The 14,870-nt window shown below is 43.5% G+C and overlaps 1 protein-coding gene across 1 annotated transcript in view; it reads left to right on the top strand.

The window, feature by feature from the left end:
• Positions 1-13,659, top strand: part of LOC117360423 (40S ribosomal protein S23-like) — a 30,308-nt gene extending 16,649 nt beyond the window's left edge. Inside the window, exon 2 of the mRNA XM_033944135.1 lies at positions 13,198-13,659. Within this exon, the coding sequence (XP_033800026.1) occupies positions 13,198-13,605 (408 nt within the window). The 3' untranslated portion in view covers positions 13,606-13,659. The remainder of the gene's footprint in view (positions 1-13,197) is intronic.
• Positions 13,660-14,870: the final 1,211 nt, after the last annotated feature.

The raw sequence follows: 14,870 nt of genomic DNA, 5'->3' as shown, positions 1-14,870 counted from the left end.
AGGGCCACATTTTGGATTTATAGGTACTTGGAGGGCCTCAGAAAAAATAGTTAATGTCTTATTAAAGAAATGACAATTTTGCATGAGGTAAAACTCTTTATAAATCTTTCCTTTTGGCTAAGTCTTAATAATAATTGTAATTTATAGCTAAGGAGACAGATGATCAAGAAACTGTTTTATTTTACTTTTGTGATTATGATAAACATACCGAGGGGCTCAAAATAGTACCTGGTGGGCTGCATGTGGCCCCCGGGCCGCGAGTTTGAGACCACTGCCCTAGACCTAGCATTTTTCACTCCACTCGTTCTTTTATAGACCTCTAACATGTCTTCATGTCATCTGCAAAAAGGCAAATGACTCTTGCAATATTTTTAACAGAACTGGCCCCAGTACTGACCCCTGAGGTACTCCATTACTCACCTTCCTTTCCTCCAAGCAAATTCCATTTGCCACTACCCTCTGTTGCCTGTCATTGAACCAGTTTCAAATCCAGTCCCATAAAATTAAGCACTGTACAGTTAATTTGTAAAATTTTATATTATGTAATTTTAGATTTTTAGGATTTTTAGCTATTGGTTTTTATTCTCTAATTTTATTCTGCTTTTATTGTATTTTAAATGGATTTTAAATTATGTAAACCGCATAGAACTTCACAGCTTTGCGGTATATAAATAAACTGTTATTTATAATTAATAATTGCATTTAAAAAATAAAAATAAAATAGCATGATACAGTAACCAAAATGAAGCAAACTTAGGCCCCCTTTTAGGCTTATATATAACATTAGGCTTATATATAACAAAGCTAAAAAGAAGATTTCACAGTGACTGAGACCTGCACATTTAAAGTTAATTGGCAATCAACGATACAACTTGAAATTGCCATTGAGCTCTTGTCAGCAATGGAAGCATCTAGAAGGGACAATATAGCCATTGAGGGGCATAATCGAAAGGAAAGTATAAGTCCATTTTCGTCTAACTCGCAAGTCGTCCATAGTAAAAAACGGTCTGGCTTCAAAGGTCCATAGAGCTGGATGTGCTTCATTTAAGGCTATTGAGAATCAACCAGTCTTAGGGCCAGATGGTCAAAACTTTAACATGGTCGCTAAACTGGTTTCCGACGGTTTAGCCTGCATACGTTTTAGCGACGGATTATCAAAACGGCTTATCTCTGTCTTTAGCGAGCTTTCTAGCAGTCTTCGACATTGCCATGCAAATGGGCTCTTCAACATTGAAATGAGCACTCCGGCGGATTATTAAAAATTGCCGAGCCATTCTCTAAGAGCGGCGTCGGCTTTAGCGACATAAATTAACGATTGGTCCGGGGGTGCTGGTACAGTGCTAGCACTGTTAAAAGGGCATCTTGTGGCGTGTGTTTTGAGAGTGGCTAATGAAAAAAAATTAATAAATTACATGATTCACATAAATTATATATATATTTTAAGGGGAGTGGTAAAAGCCCGCTTCTTGAGCATGTGTGTGATACCTGTGTCTTATGTGTTTTTGGCTGTGGTTCATGATAAAATTTTACGTTACAAACAAATTACAAGATTTACCTGAATTACCGTATTTTTTGCTCCATACGACGCACTGGACTATAAGACGCACCCTAGATTTAGAGGAGGAAAACGAGAAAAAAAACATTCTGAACCAAATTCTCCCTTCCAGGCTCTGCACCCTGTCCCCTCCTCCCTGCTAGGCTCTGTACCCTATCCCCCCTCTGGTGGTCTAGTGGTAGGCTGGGACAGGGCACATGGCAGGCAGGCCTAGTGGCCTAGTGACAGGCAGGAAGTCAGGCAGGGCCCCCCCCCCACCCCAAGGCAGGCAGGCAGGGCCCTGCCCAGTACTTTTTTAAAATTGCTGCTGTTCAGGACTGTATCCTGCGCTGCTGCCCATCCTTCTAGCTGACTCCTAAGGGAGCGTCAGAGTGGCGACAGGGCAAGTGCAAGCTCATTCTGAGCAGGGACCGTCAATTGATGGTTAAGTGTACAGCACCATAGAAGGGATTAATAGTAGTGGATCAGCCTCTCTTACCCAAAGTCAGCAGAGCAGACTCGGCTGGCTGGCTCAAGGAGATGAAGGGGACACTGAAGCTGAAGCCGGTGGCGGAGGAGAAGAGCATGTTGGTGGTGGAGGAGCTGTTCGCTCTCTTGTCCACCATGTCTGAGCTGCTCTTACATGTCTTCACATGCAGCGAACCAAACAGCCAATCCGACGCCAGTTCTTGAAGCACGCAGCCAATGGGACCGCACAATGGGGATGGGTCCGATCTAATGGAATGGCCCAGGGCAGCAACTCACTCGAGCAGCAGAGGAAGAAGCAGTGGTGAGAGTGTCCATGAGGGAGAATGCCGGGCTGCTGAACCCCCTTGGCGTGGTGCAGGAGCTGTTTAGTGAGCGCGAGGCAGTGTGGCAACCCAGATATCAGGACTTAGGCTACTGGAGCGAGAGGTGGGGGGTTGGGTATTCACTCCATAAGACGCACCCTTATTTCCACCCACTTTTTTTGGGGAAAAAAGTGCGTTTTATGGAGCGAAAAATACGGTATAGTAGTTTTGGGGAGAGCAAGGCATGTTTTAGGTGCGCTTGTTAAAAGCTGACATTGCTTCTCCCCTCCTCTCCCTTCCTGCAAAACCTGCTTTTATACTGACCGACTGAAAAAGTTTGAAGCAAGATGACAAATGATGCTGTATTTCCACAGCAGCCAAAATTCAGCCTCAGAAACGCTGGGTTTCTATTGTTTTTTGCAACATGAACTGCTCGCACTGGGCTTCTATCTGTTTTTTTGCGACATGAGCAGCTTTTGCGACCAACTGCTACAGGCACGTGTGTTGCGCGCATATGACGTAAGCGTATATTATGCTCAAACCAGGCACGTGCTTATTGCATTGCTTTTCTCAGCACATGCGCACATTCACGCCTCTTGTGTATTTTTCGCATGTGCCGATCACTATCACCAGCGACTCAACGCATGTAAATTTAGTGAATCTTCACTACCATCTGCTGGTCTCATTTGCATGCGTGATTTTTTAAGAATGACTCCGGCCCTCAGTGGGATGTGAGACCTGTTTAAGAACCAAGAAAAAAAACACATGCTCATTACGGTCCCCGAGCTCTTTCCTCCTCCTCCTCCCCAGTCCATAGTCAAGAAGAAGGCCCACGAGCTGCCGCAAGAGATCGCGGCAGGAATTTTGCAATAGCACTGCAAGGGGTAGGAGGGAGGGGGCTGCACTTCTGCCCCAATGACCACTGCTGGTTCATCACGGACACAGGTTGGCCCGAGAGGCTGGGGTGCAGGGGTGACCTTCTGAAGGGGATTTCTTGTTTTCAGTTTGCTCGGAAGGGGGGGGGGGGGGGGGGGAAAGAAGGGTTATTGTTAAGTGGGGAGCGAGAGGGGGCTCGGGGGACCATATTGAAAAAAAAAGTTATGCTAAGTGGCTTTTGAGCTGTCCTCAATTAAGCCTTTTATGCGCGGAATATCGCCAGCATCCTCATAACCTCGGCCTTCTCCCTGCACCTGACCTGCCCCCTTTTGGTCTGGGCAGTCCACGAGATATTGAGCACTACTCTCTGGTTAAGTGCTGCAAAATATTCTCACTTAGGTGGCTGAAAGCGATTTAAGCAAGCAGGAGAGGCTCTAGCACACTAAAATTGCTTTGAATATTGGCCCGATTCATTAATTGCTAGTTACCGTAATGGCTTGTTGAGCAATTTGCATATGCGTTTTTACTCTGTGCTGAAATTTAGGCTCCAAATTTGGATGCCATATTTAGAATCTGGGGGTGCAGATATTTGAATACTATTGTCAGAAACCATCGTTGACCTTTTCAGTCCATGCGCTTCATAATCACTTCCATTACGGATGTTCCATTCTGGGCGAAAAGTTATTGGAAGGTTTAAAAAATAAAGTTCTTAACTGTTCTGCAACAAGCTTCCAGTTGAATGTTCAGTCTCACGTGATTGTCGGTTATAAGAGGGCATTCGGAAAAATTGGAAGGGGATAGATTCAAAACAAATGCTAGGAAGTTTTTCTTTACTCAACGGGTGGTGGATACCTGGAATGCGCTTCCAGAGGACGTAATAGGGCAGAGTACGGTACTGGGGTTCAAGAAAGGATTGGACAATTTCCTGTTGGAAAAGGGGATAGAGGGATATAGATAGAGGATTACTGCTCAGGTCCTGGACCTGCTGGGCCACTGTGTGAGCGGACTGCTGGGCACGATGGACCTCAGGTCTGACCCAGCAGAGGCATTGCTTATGTTCTTATGGGAGAGGAGGAGATAGTGGATGCTCTGGATGGGCCATTTGGCCTTTATCTGCCATCATGTTTCTATGTTACTAAAGTTCTGTGACATCACAATGCAGGGCAAAGAGCCTTAACCTATAGGAAGAGGAGATGCAAATGTTAAGAGCCTTAGCCAATAGGGAGAGGAGGAGATATGGATGCTCTGGATGGGCCATTTGGCCTTTATCTGCCATCATGTTTCTATGTTACTAAAGTTCTGTGACATCACAATGCAGGGCAAAGAGCCTTAACCTATAGGAAGAGGAGATGCAAATGTTAAGAGCCTTAGCCAATAGGGAGAGGAGGAGATATGGATGCTCTGGATGGGCCATTTGGCCTTTATCTGCCATCATGTTTCTATGTTACTAAAGTTCTGTGACATCACAATGCAGGTGCAAAGAGCCTTAGCCTATAGGAAGAGGAGATGCAAATGTTAAGAGCCTTAGCCAATGCGCTTCCAGAGGACGTAATAGGGCAGAGTACGGTACTGGGGTTTAAGAAAGGATTGGACAATTTCCTGTTGGAAAAGGGGATAGAGGGGTATAGATAGAGGATTTCTGCACAGGTCCTGGACCTGTTGGGCCGCCGCGTGAGCGGACTGCTGGGCGCGATGGACCTCGGGTCTGACCCGGCAGAGGCATTGCTTATGTTCTTATGTTATGTTCTTATGTTTTGAGTTACTGCACAGTTTTTTAATTGCACATAAACCATCTCAATCTTGAAATGTAGCTTTAAAGTCATAGTCTTAATCCTGACTTGGCCAAGTTTTGGCGACCACAAGCCTTCTTTGGGGGGGGGGGGATGTAATTTTTATCTTAGTTAATCAGCAGTGATGGGAATTTCCATAACAAGCCTCAAAAGTAATGGGAGTGTAGCATAGCTCTGGTTCCCTCGGTGAATCATGAGAATGACAAATGGACAAAGACTGGTAGGAGCATTTAACAGGGACTTAAGTGGTTAGAAATCTTTAAATCATGTTCCAGTTTTACAAAGCCATTCTGCACCGCTCTCGATGTGGTGGATTATTTTACCACAAATGAAAATCCAAACAAGGATGGGAGTGACAAATACAATGAGCCAGGAGCGTACGATCACAGTTTTATTTAAAGTCCAACTTAAATGCAACAGTTCGGCACTAGATTCCAAGGAATGACCCAAAGTCCAACTCAATTGCAAACATTTGATATTGGATGCCAAGGAAGGACCTAATAGTCCGTGTTTCAGCCTGTAAGCCTTCATTAGGAGTCCTAATAGAAATAAATTTTAAAAATAACATAAGATAGTCATGCATACATACATTCAACCATGACCTTTTGCTTTAGGTAATTGATGCAGAGAGACCTAGTTACCATTAACTAGGGTTAACAGTAAAATAACATGTCTTAACGGTAACCCACAATGAAAACTTCCCACTTTAATTAAAGAAAAATAATATCTCTGGAATCAAAATTACTGCTATATGTACTAAAAGTGAGCTAAGTACAGGGCAATCAAGCCATTATGACATCACAATCTGAGCTCTCTTTGTGTTTCTGCCAGGTACTTATGACCTAGTTTGGCCACTGTTGGAAACAGGATACTGGGCTTGATGGACCTTGGTGGACCTTCGGTCTCTCCTTGTACGGCAGCTCTTATGTTCTTATGTGAGCCAAGTATAGGGCATTATGACATCACTGATGAAGTTGGCTCTTAGGCATTGATGGAATGAGGCATTATGACATCACAATCTCAGCTCTGGTTACCAGAGACTGAAACTCTTCACGCTAAGGGGGAAGTTATCAACGTGGCTACTATTAAGATGGATTATTTACCACTAACTCGAGGTATTTTTAGCACGTCTCATTTTAACAAGGAGACCTAATTACTAATAACTGGGGTTAACAGTAACCCACGTTGCTAACTTCAAGTATAGGCAGATGAAATGACTTATAACAGTGGTTCCCAACCCTGTCCTGGAGGACCACCATCCAGTCAGGTTTTCAGGATAGCCCTAATGAATATGCATGGGGCAGATTTGCATGCTTGACATCTCCATTACATGCAAATCTATCTCATGCATATTCATTAGGGCTATCCCAAAAACCTGACTGGCTGGTGGTCCTTCAGGACAGGGTTGGGGACCATTGACTTATAAAACTGCCTGACACGTAAATGTATGTTCAATGCAATTAGGTGCCTCTGTGCATAATTTGATGTGACTTTGGAATAGGTCTATTCAGTAGATGAGTTGGGTTGGGGCCCAGGCAGAGTCACCATATGCACGAAGCAGGCACAAACAGCACCAGTTCTCTCTCACTGCAATTTGTGCTAGAATGTTCTAAAGAGAATAATCACTTCTACAGCACGTCTTTATTAAATGGGCTGACTAGTCACCTCTCAGCCCTTCACACAAAGGCAACCTACTGTATTATAACATTACTAGTGTTTTAGCCCGTTACATCCATTACAGTAATGGGTGCTAGAATAGCCCCACCTATACCCTGACCCTGACTTTGACCCCACCCATGCCCCGCCTCTATCATGCCCGGACCCTGCCTCCCACTGATCCCAGTCCCACCACCTCACCTTTCACCATTTCCTTTGTACCCTTTTGGCCCTCCTGACAGGGTCTTTACTAAGCCGAGGCGGCAGCAGCAGTCCTGACATACCAACCTTTCCTCCCTCAGTGCCCCAAAGCAGCAGTGGTCCTACCATTTCCATCTCTCCCTTTCCCCCTTTCACACCCTCTACCATCTCTCTCTGACCCTGTTTCACCTCTTTTGCCATCTTTCTCTTTCCTGTCCCCCTCTGTCCTTCCCCAAAACCATCTCTCTCTCCTGCCCCCTTCACACTCCCTGAAGTCTATCTCTCCCTATCCCCTACCATCTCTCCTGGTCCCCCTAGTAGCCCCTCTGTCCTTCTCATCCATCTGTCTTTGTCTCTCTCTCCTCACCTCCTGCCTCTGCGGAGCTCTTGCAGCTCCTCCTCGTCCTCCTCCAGCCAGGCTTCAGCCATCTGCCGCTGTGGCCTTCAGCCACCAACAGCTGCCAATCAACCTGCAGCCGCCAACAGCCGCCATGGCTGACATCCGCCTCGGGGGATTCTCGCGCATGTGCACTCCTACCTGCAGTGCCCTACAGCGCACGGAAAACGGGAGCACGCAGGTGGGAGTGCGCATGCACGCTTAGGGCTTTATTATATTAGATAATACTAATAATAACTTCTAGGCGGTTTACATTGAAGAAGGCTGGACAATCAGCGAATTACAGAATGCAAGAGTGGGGGTACAGCTTATTACATAAGAAACAGATAAAAGGGCAGCATATTACACCGAGATTGACAGAGGGAAAATATAATTTAATAAGAGGTGAGGTTTCAGTTTAGGAGCTGAATTTGTCAAATAGTGCAGTTTTAATTGCTTTCTGGTCACCTAGTGCGATTTTAATTGCTCTTAATTTCTGTCATTCACTCATAGAATATGTAACTGCTTGGTCTAATTTGCTATTCTGTATCGATGTGTTGTATTTATGTTATAATGTCTAATATTTTGCTGTAACATTCGTCGAGTACATTTTGCAGAAAGACCTGAAATCTATCCAAATTAGGTGAGAAAAGGGTTGATTCTTCTACGTGATACGTTAAGGGATGTGAAAGCTCCAGTCCTCCACCATCCACCCATAGCAAAATATTTTGTACCTGCTTACCTTTCAGCCAGTTCTCAAATTACCCTATTGTTTGGAACTTCTCTGAAATGTAAGCAGGCACAGAAGTACCCGAGTGTCTGGCTGCAAGACAGCTTTGCTGAAAACCCCTGCCAGAAGCTCATAAGAGATGGGAGTCAACAAAAGAAAGGCTGGCTTCGTCTCCTTAATGACTTAGAGTCAACACGAGTGCTCTTTCCCTTCTCGACAGATGTTGATGGTTTAGAGATTGGCTCCAGAGCCTTCGCAGCAATAACAACCAGACCTTTTCATGCCAGTAGTGCTAGGGTAGTAAATACAACTGGAAAAACACATAATTTTAAACTGCTGTTGGCTAGCCACTATGTTCTAAGCCCACGCCCATAGTTTTTCTGACTTCCTTCTGCACTTGCATTTGTTCTTGGCTTCTCTGTACACTTCTCTCCTATTAAGCCGTTCATTCTTTCGGTCACAGGCTTGGAATAAGATCTAGTGCCACGGAGACATTCACAGTAGAATGATTAAATATGGTACGGTGTGCTTTGGGGGGGAGGGGGTGGCACCTACCTGGTCAAACGAGCTACCCCTACAGATTTAAATAGAAGATGGTTTAAAGAAGTTTGTTAAAAACTCAGTTTTTTAGATAATCTTTTGGCTTATAATTTTGGGGTGATGAGTTGGCTTCTTACAAGTTTTTTTTAAAACCCTTTATTTTGCATTCTTGCTCAGAAGCAACATGTGTTTTCTATGGCTCTTATGGGAGATCTGACTCCCCAAATGCCTGTTACTTGGCGCCGTTGCCCTCGTTCAGCATCAAGTTATGATTCACCATCCGCCAAATTAAAGGGTTAAACTAGGTTTTGTGTGACTGTTCTGATGAATGTGTTAGTTACTTTCCTATCAGAATTTATAGTTTTTCCTATATTAAATATGATATTTTATTGTGTATGGCCCTTTGATGTCTATAAGCTAAGTCGTATATTAAGTTTTATTAAACCAAACAGGAGATGTGTGAGACAGGTCAAAACAAAAATAGTCTACAATGGAATTTAAAGTTCCAGGATCTCATGGACCCACCATGACCATTCAGTGATGTCAGCTCTTGAAAGGATTAGCCAATGGTGAAAATGCAGTATCTGAATGGAAGATACATGGGATCTTTAGCTGTTAGACAAAGCAGTCAGTCAAAGAAGCACAAAACAGGGAGTCTCATGTCTGAGAAGTGCATTTATATACAGATAGGGAAACAAATATTCTATAATGATGTGTTCCGGTAAATACCGACAACCAACTTTGAACATGGGAATCAACTCTAAGTACCCTTCTATAAAGGGTGCTCAATTCGTAGAGTTTTCATAGAGTAGCTCTCAATGCCATTTATACAAGGTCTCTTCCAAAAGTTTCCGCACTTTCTAATTTTCACGGGAAATGATTGGGGGTGGGAGAAGTGGTCAGAGGGCATGTCGTAGAATGTTTTGTGGCTAGTCAGTCAGGCAAACCGGCTCACCTTGCAGGTAGTGGGAGAGCTGTTACGCTGTGGTGAAGATGGCTGGTAGACTTGCAGTTTGCACCAAAGAGGAACAACAATCTGTCGTATATTTTTTGTGGGCAGAAGGAGCAGAAATTCATGGGGGCAAAGTTGTCTCTTGCGGACTCATCTATGAGTGGATAGAAATGTTTGAAAATGGCCGTACAAATGCAGAGTGCTCTGGACGTCCTGTGACAGCCACCACCACACAGAATGATGAAAGAGACCTGGAAATGATTCACAAATTATGGTTGATCAAATGGCAGAAAAGCTGGATTTGCCTTTTCCCTGATTCATAAGAGCCTTAACTTCCATAAAGTGTGTACCAGGTGGGTGCCTAAGGCAGTGATTCCCAACCCTGTCCTGGAGGAACACCAGGCCAATCGGGTTTTCAGGCTAGCCCTAATGAATATGCATGAGAGAGATTTGCATATGATGGAAGTGATAGGCATGCAAATTTGCTTCATGCATATTCATTAGGGCTAGCCTGAAAACCCAATTGGCCTGGTGTTCCTCCAGGACAGGGTTGGGAACCACTGGCCTAAGGAACTGACACAGGAGCATAAGCGTAAGTGCTTAGACATTTGTTCTTGACACTTGGCCTGAAATTATGAAGAAGGTGAAAACTTTTTGCAGCAGACAGTCATTGTTGATGAAACTTGGGTTCACCACTATGAACCAGAAAGCGAGTGGCAAAGTAAACACTGGATGCATCGATCATCTCCTGCGGTGAAGAAATTCATAGACGCAGCTTCAGGCAGGAAATTTGATGTTGACCTTCTTCTGGAATTCTCAAGGCCCTATTCTTGAAACCTACCAGGAAAGAGGACCAACTGTCACAACTTCAAAGAGAGCTGAACCCTACTATCTGCTCTAATAATAATAATAACTTTATTTTTTTCTATACCGCCATAATCTTGCGACATCTAGGCGGTTCACAGTGAAGAGAGCTGTACAATCAGCGAATTACAGTGTACAAATAGGGAAAGACGTCACTGAGCAGTCAGTGATTATAGAGTACAGAATAGTAAGAATTATAATATTAACATGTTACAGTGAAGGGGGCTGGATAGCCAGCGAATTTCAGAATACAAATGGCGAAGAAATCACTGACCAGTCAGTGAATACAGGTACAATTAGGGAGAATACGCAGTATCAACATGATGAGTATTAGCTTTAAAAAAGGAGGGAGTTGTCTAACTAGGTAATAAATCTATTGAACAGAGCGGTCTTAATTTCTTTCTGGAAAGCGCCATAGGTCGATCTGGCTTTATCCATGAAGTTGCCTAGCCAAGATTGCTGTCTACCAGCTTGAAACTTAAAAGTTCTGTCCAGAAAGGTCCTGTATTTGCAATCGGTGATCTTCGGATAGGCAAAGAGGTTGCGATTTCTGGTTGTCCTTTTGGGGGGTGTATAGTTCGAAGTGAGGTAAGAGATAGGTGGGAGACATTCCCCACACCACTTTGTAGCAAAAGCAAGAGAACTTGAATAAAATTCGTGCTTCTATTGGTAACCAGTGTAGCAGTTTGTAGTAGGGGCTAATGTGATCACTTTTCTTTAGTCCGAATATTAAGCGGACGGCCGTGTTTTGCATTATTCTTAATTTTCTCATGTTTTTTTTTTTAGGTATACCCACATAAATGATGTTGCAGTAGTCTAGGGTGGACAGAATCAATGACTGTACCAGCAGTCTAAAAGAAGAGGGACACTGTCAAGGGGTGTTCTATTGTTACACAACAATGCACACCCCGAAACTGCAACCTGCACATTGGAAACACTCAGAAAATTGAAGTGGAAAGTCATGGAACATCCAGTATCCAGGCCAGATTGAGCGCCATCTGATTTCCACCTTTTTGGATCACTCAAAGAAGCTTCAAGGGGCAGAAGATTTTCAAGCGATGATGACATGAAAGTGGTGACACATCAATGGCTATGCGCTCAACAATAAAAACATACCTCTTCACCTAAACCCCTACCCTTGACCGACAGACTACAAAGAGATGTACAGTATATTGGTATCAGAACCGGTATGTGTCACATAAGGATAACTTGTATCATACACCGTAACTTTCAGTGTGTCGAATTAGATATACCTTGTACTGGAAACCGTGCATCGTAAGGACAACTTTACGTTTTAATGTTATTAATAGCCCCTAGCATGTATCAAGTTAGGATAAAAACTTGTACAGAAATTGTGTTTGTTAAGCTTGTAACAAAGATTCAAAAATACCACTCCAAAACAAAAGCACCACACAAGCCAAGAAAGCTAGCTTATTACTTAAGCAAAAGAAGAGCCTCAGACAAATGGAGAGGTGTGCCCACACTCTTCCACCAAAGCGTCATAGGCAATAAACTTTCGCACAAGTTTAAAGTTAGCGGGTGGGAGAAAAAAAAATAGCCAAGAATGATTAATGGTAAAAACCACTGAACACAAACAGGCCAGGCCGACGATCGTTTTGTGGCCGGTAACCACTGCTTCAGGGCCTTAGCGCCAAATCTAGGCTATCAGTACGCAGACAGGCCAGGCCGACGATCGTTTCGTGGCCGGTAACCACTGCTTCAGGGCCTTAGCGCCAAATCCAGGCAATCAGTACGCACACAGGCCAGGCCGACGATCGTTTTGTGGCCGGTAACCACTGCTTCAGGGCCTTAGCGCCAAATCCAGGCTATCAGTACGCACACAGGCCAGGCCGACGATCGTTTCGTGGCCGGTAACCACTGCTTCAGAGCCTTAGCGCCAAATCTAGGCTATCAGTACGCAGACAGGCCAGGCCGACGATCGTTTCGTGGCCGGTAACCACTGCTTCAGGGCCTTAGCGCCAAATCCAGGCAATCAGTAGCACACAGGCCAGGCCGACGATCGTTTCGTGGCCGGTAACCACTGCTTCAGGGCCTTAGCGCCAAATCCAGGCTATCAGTACGCACACAGGCCAGGCCGACGATCGTTTTGTGGCCGGTAACCACTGCTTCAGGGCCTTAGCGCCAAATCCAGGCAATCAGTACGCAGATCCTAACTGCTTTTTTGGTGGAAGAGTATGGGTACACCTCTCCGTTTGTCTGAGGCTCTTCTTTCGCTTAAGTAATAAGCTAGCTTTCTTGGCTTGTGTGGTGCTTTTGTTTTGGAGTGATATTTTTGAACCTTTGTACTATACCTCCCTCTATTCCTCCCTGTTTTTTGTGGTTGTATGTTAAGCTTGTAGCCCATTCTGAGCTCTTTTGAGACAACGGACTAGAACACGAATTCAATACATAACCCAAAACATTATTCTCTGATGACATTGCGAAGTTAGTAGGACGCTGGGAAAAATGTAGCGCAAAAAAGGGCGACTATGTGGAAACGCGATGCAATTTGCTTTGGCGATATTTAATAAATAGTGCTTAAAAATAAATAAACGTGCAGAAACATTTTGAAGCTCCCTCGTAGAGTTTTCCCCTAAGCAATTTTGATGAAATTGTTTATAGAGTAGGTCCCGGCACTTATGCATGTGCTGTTCTATAAATTAGGCTATTGGCTTCCAAATTTAGGTGCCAGCTGATAGGATTACCTTTAGAATAACTTGTGTACCTGAACCCTGGGATAACCCTCAACCCCACAGAACTGGGGGACTGGCCACATGTGTATTTCAAGCACCGACACTTGTTCCTGCCCCTTGTGGCTTCAATCGAGATGCTATGTCTGCAGGATTTATGCTAGTTTTGTGTTCCTTATAAAATGGACTTAAAATAGGCACCTAGAAAACTCCGTAACCATCGGCGTGAGCAGAAATGGCATGACAAGCAATACAAGAAGGCTCACTTGGGTACTGCCCTGAAGGCCAATCCTTTTGGAGGTGCTTCGCACGCCAAAGGAATTGTCTTGGAAAAAGTTGGTGTAGAGGCTAAACAGCCCAACTCTGCTATCAGGAAGTGTGTCAGAGTGCAGCTGATCAAGAATGGCAAGAAAATTACAGCTTTTGTTCCCAATGATGGTTGTTTGAACTTCATTGAGGAAAATGATGAAGTTCTGGTTGCTGGTTTTGGCCGTGCCGGTCATGCTGTTGGTGACATTCCTGGTGTCCGCTTCAAAGTTGTGAAAGTGGCTAATGTTTCCCTGTTAGCCTTATACAAAGGCAAGAAGGAGAGACCAAGATCATAAACTAATTTTCATGCTAATAAAACTCTTCCTTTCATGAAAAAAAAAAAAAAAAAATAGGCACCTCCAAGGCTTTTCACCCATATCCTCTTCAATACTGGGTTAATGGACTTTTATTCACGACTGAATTTAACAAGACGTGGTGCCGTCAAATGTGCTATACTAATGGTTCTTAAACCTGTCTTGGGAGACCCCCAGCCAGTTGGCTTTTCAAGATATCGTTAATGAATGTGCATGCCTGTAGGCAAATCTTGCTCATGCATATTCATTAGGTATATCTTTTTTTTTAAGTTCGAAGATTTTATTGATTTTAATATACAATAAGTAAAAAAAAAAAAAAAATGTTAACGAGGCAAGATACAGATATGTTGTACGTATAATACAAATTAGGGTTTCATACAATATTATCTATGTAATACAACAATCTGACTGAAGACATGAGTGGCTGGGATCCCTCAGGACAGGTTTAAAAACTACTGTGCTACACTGTTGTGATGTTTATTGTTGATTTTATGTATATCGTGATGCATTTCATTTGTTTGACATTCATTTGGTACTTTTCGTAGAGAAGTATAAAATACATTCCAGTTACTGTATGTTAGATGAGATATTATTCTCCTGTATGATAAGTGTAAGAAACCTCCAGGCTAAATTAAAGCATGGTTAGATTCAAACAAATTGCCTCTTAACATCAATAAATCAAAACTTATGATTTTTCCTTTCAAAGAAGGAATAACTCTTCAGGTTCCCCTGAAGTTTGAATCGCTCTCTATCAAAGTTGTCCCTACTTGAAAACTGTTAGGAGTCACATTCGACAGTAAATTCTCTTATCACAATCATATTAGTATGGTTGTCCAGAAATGTTTCCATCGTCTTAGAATGATACGTTCTCTTGCGAAGTTACTAGAACCAGCTTCCTTGAACACATTGATCCACTCTCTAGTAATTTCTTGCATAGACTACTGCAATGCCCTTTATAAAGGCATTAGAGAATGACATGGTGACAAAATTCATCACGGATAACCGCGGGAAACCATCTTCATGTCATTCTTTAAGGAGAGAGGGAAGAATCAGAATATGAATGGCCACAACCACTGACCCGCAAGCTTTGCTTTGAAGAATGCTGATGTAGAAGGACTGAAGTTGAAACAGACACTACAGAATGACAGTCTCTGGTATCCAGAGCAGATATTGTGATGTCATAATGCCTCATTCCACCAGTGCCTAAGAGCCAATCACATCAGTGATGTCACAATGGCTTCATTATC

The sequence above is a fragment of the Geotrypetes seraphini genome, chromosome 5 (genome assembly GCF_902459505.1).
Source record: "Geotrypetes seraphini chromosome 5, aGeoSer1.1, whole genome shotgun sequence".
Lineage (NCBI taxonomy): Eukaryota > Metazoa > Chordata > Amphibia > Gymnophiona > Dermophiidae > Geotrypetes > Geotrypetes seraphini.
The sequence above is the reverse complement of the archived record's forward strand: the minus strand, read 5'-3'. Positions and strand labels throughout refer to the sequence as shown.